The sequence below is a fragment of the Anomalospiza imberbis genome, chromosome 16, assembly GCF_031753505.1.
Source record: "Anomalospiza imberbis isolate Cuckoo-Finch-1a 21T00152 chromosome 16, ASM3175350v1, whole genome shotgun sequence".
NCBI lineage: Eukaryota > Metazoa > Chordata > Aves > Passeriformes > Viduidae > Anomalospiza > Anomalospiza imberbis.
In genome coordinates this window covers 14,168,604-14,175,305 of record NC_089696.1, presented here as the reverse complement: position 1 = coordinate 14,175,305, position 6,702 = coordinate 14,168,604, and the positions used below count along the sequence as shown (strand labels likewise).

The window sequence follows — 6,702 nt, the reverse complement described above, 5'->3', positions numbered from 1 at the left end:
CAGCCTCATCTGACTTTTGCATTCTTTTGCATTGTAGATCCTTATTAAGATATTTATGATACATGGACATCCCAGATTTTAGATTTGTTCTGAGAGTTTGCATGGGGGAAAGAAAACGATGTTACCTGCATGGAAGCACCTAGGGAAGGTCATTCTCCAGTAAATCCCATTCATCAGCACTAGATTTAAATTACTTAAAATATATTATTGCTGTCGAAGTGTTGCCTGTTGCATTTCCTATGTGAAGTGCAGCTATAAAAACAAACATCTCCCTTTTCATGCTCTGACCTCTGCCCTGTTCTTCCTTCTTTTTAGAAACAGAAACCTGTTACACACGGCATGCAAGGGGTGGTGCAAAAATAGTTTATTACCATATAGTTAATGTAAAGTTAGGTAATTATATTTACAAAGTAAAAATGATCAGCTACATCCAGGGGAGCCTAGCACGTCACATAAGGTTTGTAAGGAATAAATACAGTGAGAAAAAGCGACATTTCTATTACAGCAAGCAGATGATCAGGAATGGTGGCTCTTAAAAAAGCACTGGAATAAACTGGGAGTGGAAGGGAGAAGGGAAGGAGACAGGAACTCACACACAGGGAGAAACAGGAGCCTTCCACACCCTTCCCCTTTGCAGGGGAAAATAATAATGTGTGAGAGCCCTGAGGCTGCAGCATCCCAGCACTGCCGGGTCCCGCTGGCCCGGCTCAGCCCTGGAGCTGAGGGCTGGCTGCTCTGTCACACATCACAGAAACATCTCTGGGAAAAACGACTCCTTCACCCTCAGTGCTCACTGTCCCGCTGTGTGCTGGCTGTTCCCAGACACACATGGCAGAGCACAGTGCCCAGACGTGACCCAGAGCGAGTCCCCATCGTCGGTGCAGCTGCGCCTGGACAGAGCCAAGGCTGAGCTGTTCCCAGGCCACTGGAGGAAGACAGGCCACTAATACCTGAACTGCCACATCAGACACCACCCTCAGCCTCACAGAGCTTCCTTCTTTCCCTTCCCTCAAGCCTCCATCCTTCCAAATCATTCTTTAAACTCTCAAGTCATCCAGAACTCCAGGAAGGTGGACACGGGCCAAGCCAGAGGATTCCTGCTTCCTACTTACCATAGTCTCCAGTATTTTACATGCTTTGCTTTCTCTAGGTGAGAACAAACAGTGAGCACTCTTGTCCTGCACACAGGGTGAAGAAAGCATGAAGAAAATAATGGTAATTGCACCCACTATTAATGAGTTCAGAGCCAGCTGGGTTAGTTCAGCTGGTACCAACTCGTCGGGTTTCTCGAGTAAATCCCACAGCCTCTGTTTCCTCAGCAGCCTCACACTGAGGCTGTTGTTCCCCTGTGTCTGCAGCAGTGCCTTGGCTCTTGCTGCTGTAGTTCCACTGCATTTGAAGTTACACAGTGAGGTGCAGCTCGTGGCCACGCTGCTGTGGGGTGGGTGTGTGTGCAGGGGGGCTGTGGCTGGCAGGGAGTTGGTGCTGCTCTCTGTAACAACAGGGCACAGTTTGCACGTGCACAGCGTCGATGCTGCTATCAAACACAAGATTATTGAGTCCTGTGACTGGAAAAAAATACCCCAAATCTATAGCAAAGTAGGTTACAGTGGTCAAAGAGACTGTACACAATCTTCAGACAGGTACCTTCAAAGCTAAAGGCATGGATCAGCAGAAAAGGTTTGAAAAGGTATTTATAACAGTCCTCAACCCCCCAAAAAAGCAGTTTATCAGGGCAGATGGGGTGGCTTGGACACATTACACTCGTTCCTCCTCTCCCAACCCACACGTGGGGCCTCTGTGCTACAACAAGCCTTAAAAATCAAACCCACAACTCAGCCACAAAAGAGAACTGTCTGCAAACTGCTGAGGAATAAATATTTACACTGCACACTTGGAATACTATACAGGTATTAAATTACTTTTGTTTTTAAAAAAGAGAAGAGTAAGAAAGCTTTTCTTTACCTAGAAAATGGAAAAAAATACAGAGCAAAGGCAGACCACAGCGAGTGTGCGTGTGCTTGAGCATCCACAACAAACTGAGTATCCAAAGCAGGACAAATATGCAAAGGTCTTGTGGAAGTGCCATCAAATAGAGTAGGTACAAAATGTGAGCACTTTTACTGCAGCCCAGCCCTCTGGTACCAAAAAAAGGGCATTTTCTGGTTTGCAAGCCAGCACCAACTCTAAGCAATTATATTTTTGAAATGAACACAATTTACTTGTTTTTTTAGTATGTGAGCAAAGAAAAGGTGACATTTCAAGAAGGATTCAGTCTGGCTCAGAGGAGATGGTGCAAATGGGAGGAAAATTTTACTCAGGAAAAATAAGATTACTTGGAGCCAACGAGGCTCCAAGACCTGTGCCTTTGCTGCATTTGAGTTCTCCTAAACCTCATTTTTTTGGTGCTATCAATAGTGTGGAGTGATGCAGAATGCAGCAGCTTGCCCACACACTTTCTAATTTAAATAGCCACTGATTAATCCCAAAAGATGGATGAAGTCAGGAGCAGGAAGAAGCAGGAGGAAAACTGAGCATCATTGCTACAAATAAAAGGACTTCTCCCTTTATTTTCAAGTAATTGGCTCTGCAGGAATATTTCAGTTTGGGGCTGTTTATTCGTGCTGCAGGTTCTTTTTCCTTACAGTAAAGGCAGGTGAAGTGCTGCCCCTTGCCTTGGAGAGATGCTCAGACTCCCCAGAGTGAGCCCAGAACCCCCAGCAGGGGTTCAGAACATTTGGCTGCATAAGGGACCTTCCTTCCTTCCTTCCTCCTCTTCCTCTCAGTGACCCCCAGAATTCACAGCTCCCACCCTAAACACACCCCAAACATCCTTCCCAAGCACTGCCCCAGAGGGTGTGGCTGATCCTGATGATGTCAAGGCCACTGCTCAGCCCTGTCTGTACAGCAGACCAAGATTCTCCATTTATTTTTCCAGAGGAGCCAAACTCCCCCATGGAAATGTCTGCTCCTATAAGCTAAAGCACACGAGCAGGATTTTCTGGGGAATCTAAGAAAGGGCAGGGTCCACATGGCAAGAAGGAGACCAGAATGTTCTGCTTGGTTGGCTAAAAAGGGCAAAGTCCCATCCCAAGTCTAAAGAGAAGAGGAGGAGGAGGGTTCTCCTAGAGCCAGTGACATCCTGCAAGAGAAGAGCAATGACAATGACAAGGCCCACGTGCCATCCCAAATCCATGCTGCCTCCCATGGCCTCTGCCAGGAGATCAGAGCTCAGCACGCACCTGGAGCAGCCAGGGATGAAGTGGCTGGAGAGGTGATCCAGGCGGGACATGGCAGGATCACCCCAGGTTCTCCAGAGCCCAGGTCATGGAAGTGCTGCGGTGAACTCAGATGCAGTGCCTGGCTGCACACCCACACACCTGAGAGCACTGCTGACGAGGGAAAAGCTTTGTATCCAACAGCTTGAGCATCTTTCCTTCCCTGCTCCCATCTCCAGCACCTCCATGCACACCCAGGCACACAGAGCATCCCAGCAGAACAGCTGCTCTGCCCCCTGCAAGGTGCTTCCATCCTGCCTGGGGACAAGCAGGGCTCCTCTGGGCAGGACCAGCTGCCAAGTCCTGCTGTGAGGTGCCAAGCTGGACACTTGGCCATGGGAAGGCCACACAAGCTGGACAAGAGCCTGACTCCCACCATGGTTCAGTGACACCATGTCCTGCTGAGGGTCTCATGGCTGGAAAGAAGAGATTCTGCTCCCAGGAGGATGAAGGTTAACTCCAGCAGCTGCTCTGGTCCAGCCTGGCAGGACTGGGGGTGGCTTCACCAGCCCCGTGGGGCTCTGAGAGCTGTGCCTGTACCAACCACCAGACACAAAACCAGCAGGGAAGCACTGGGAGCTGCCGGCCTCAACCTTGGCTGAGTGCCTGAAGGACAAGAGGAAGCTCTGCTCCGGATGAAGGCCAGGGTATCTTCCACATCCCAGCCTGAAGAGGTCACTCAGCACCCAACCAGGCTGGGAAGCCAACGTGCCAGAGTCTTCCTTCAGCCCTGGTGACCTTCCAGGTGGCATCTTGAGATTTATCCAGGGATGAAGCTCCACACCTGCAAAGCAGCACAGGCTTCTTCTAGGAAGCCTCTGCTCAGCTGGCTGTGACCATCTAGTGCTACCAGCTCCTCATCCCTTGGTTTTTATGTGTTTATCTGCCTCATGGTGCTAAATGGTATGTTTTAAATACAGAAGCTATTAGGACTGAGAAGGTCTGAAGCACATACTGGTTTTGAGATCTTTATTTCAGGAAAAGATTAAAGAATTAAAATAGGAGCTGCCCTGCTGACAAGAAGAGTTGAATTCAAGAAGCTGGTAAAAAAGGAGCATTATATGCATTGAGCACTGTGCATTTTCAGTCAATATTGGCTCTACTTTCTACTCTACTTTCCTTTGACTAGGAAAAGGGAGTTTCACATGCGCACAGACCCTGGGATACACGGGATTCAATGAGAGGAAGGGAGTAACAGCAAAAAAAAAAAAAAAAAAAAAAAAAAAAGAGAGTGCTGGGCTTGATCTAACAGAGGCAAGAAAGTGATCTTACAGCTCGGCCCCTGGAGCACCAACTCCGACCACCAGCGAGACGGGAGCGAAGACGTGCCGACGGGGCCGACTCGATGGTGCACTTCAGTAGCTGCAGCTCCCCATCCATAACCACCTGGGCAGCCACCAAAGCTTGCCAGGCTTCGGTGGCACCTACATTCAGGATACGGCACAGTCACGGGGCAGGAGAATCACTTCTTGCATCCTTCTCCAGCGAGATGTCAGTGTTGTACCTCCAGGCTGCGGACGCGACAGCTTCCCCCGGCTTTCCCCCTTGTAGGTGCAAGTAATGCAGTCGAGATCAATGGTTAGATCAGGCTCCTGGTGTGCTCTGAGCACGGGGTCTCTAGACAGCAGTAAGAGCTCGGTCTGGCTGACATCACCCAGGCCCTGCTCGCTCTTCCCGACAGAGCTATAGCTTATTAACAGGCTACTGAGCCTTAATACTGACACTTAGTGTAATGGTTTACAGTAAAGAAAGGATTCTCCTACAAAGCGCCGAAGAGAGGGGGGGAAAACCCCACTCCAATCCCTTCCTCTCCCTCTCAGAGTCTCTGGAGCATCTCACAAGCAGGGAAAGGAGCCAGGGAGGCGAGGGGGGCACCGCCACCGCGGCGCCGGGTCCCGTCGGGGCGTCAGGACGAACGACAGCGAGGACATCGTAAGGAACGAGAGACAAACGGTGCTGGTGCTGTGCTGCCTCAAGCTGGGAGGTGCGCGTGGTCAAGCAGAGCGGGGAGAACTAGTCTTTCTTCAAGTCCCTGGATTCAAAAAGCTTCAGGCGTTCTTGCACAGTCAGGCCTTCCTTCAGACTCTGGGAGAGACAAAAGACAGAGAGCGTTGGGGCACGGGCGGCGCGCGGGGAGGGAGCGATGCCCAGGCAGAGACATGGCAGCGAGGAACGGGCTCCTGGGCGGAGGATTAGTGGCACATGCTGAGAGAGAACACACGGTTATGGAGGGCTGTTACTGGCGGGCAGGGCCTCGAGACAGGGTGAGAGTGCAAATGAACCAGGCGACGAACCAGAAGCAGATGAGAGGCACATCATGCTGCAAGCGGGATTAGCTGACTTGGGAATGACCCGCGGAGCTCTCAGGGCACTGCTGGATGGGGCAACTCCAAAGGGGGGAGCCCCAGGCAGGCCAGCTGGGATCTGTTATGCTGGAGCCCCAGGATGCTGAGCAGGACCTGCAGGCTGGTCCTTCCCTGTCTCCCACACCACTACAGCACCCATGGGGACAGTCCTGGCTCCACTCCATGCAGGATTTGCTCAAGAAACCCTGGAAACTGCTGTGTGCTGCCAGCAACCATCCCACCCCTTCTCTCAGCCCCACCCTGGGACTCTCCCAAGCCAAAGATGCCTCGACAGCCCACGGTTAGACAGAGGACTCCTAAATGCTGCTCAGGTCTGGCAGGCTCTGATGCCTGATCCAATTCAGATGCAGCATCCAGATTTCAAGGCACAAGTCTCAGCTGGCCAGCAGCCCCCTGGCATTTGGAATTGTAAAATCCATCAGCTACACATGGGGACTCAGTAGCACAGCGCTGAGGGGGCAGAAACCCAGAAACAAATTGCCTGACTCCTGTAGGACAGCTTTAAATTGAAACCAGCCTGAGGGGATGCACCAGCCTAAAGCCAGCACCCTCCCTCCAGCAGCCCCAAACCTGAGGCACGAGAGATTGAGGAGAGCAAAGCATTAGGTGGTGAGTTGTCCCTGTAGATGAGGAGGCACAGCCACCTCCCATCCCTAAAAACAGCCCCCATAGCCAGGGCTCTGCCCCTCTGTGCCCCACTGCCTGTCCCAACCCCACAGCTCTGCCTGCCAGCCCGGTCCTTGGAACTTGCAAGGAATCCATGCTGCAGCTGGAACATTATTTACTTTACAGACCAAGCCTTGGCACCTTCAAAGGCACAGAGTGGAGGGATGGAAATCAGCTCCTAGGAGGAAAGTCTGAGGGAACTGGGATTGTTCAGCCTGGAGAAGAGAAGGCTCAAGGTGATCTTAGGACCCCTTCCAGAGCCTAAAGGGGCTCCAGGAGAGGTGGAGAGGGACTCTGGAGAGAGCCTGAGTGACAGGACAAGAGGGGATGGCTTCCCATTGCCAGAGGGCAGGGTTAGATGGGATATAGGGAAGAAATTCTTCCCTATGAGG

At 51.3% G+C, this 6,702-nt stretch overlaps 1 protein-coding gene across 8 annotated transcripts in view; it reads right to left on the bottom strand.

Moving 5' to 3' along the window:
• Window positions 1-4,233: 4,233 nt before the first annotated feature.
• The window catches only part of MPRIP (myosin phosphatase Rho interacting protein), a 73,671-nt gene continuing 71,202 nt past the window's right edge, over window positions 4,234-6,702 (bottom strand). For 7 of the 8 annotated variants that reach the window (XM_068207196.1, XM_068207200.1, XM_068207199.1 and 4 more), the window contains one exon: window positions 4,234-5,363. In XM_068207196.1, the coding sequence (XP_068063297.1) occupies window positions 5,292-5,363 (72 nt within the window). In that variant the 3' untranslated portion in view covers window positions 4,234-5,291. The remainder of the gene's footprint in view (window positions 5,364-6,702) is intronic. The other variant, XR_011004660.1, reaches the window with a different exon arrangement.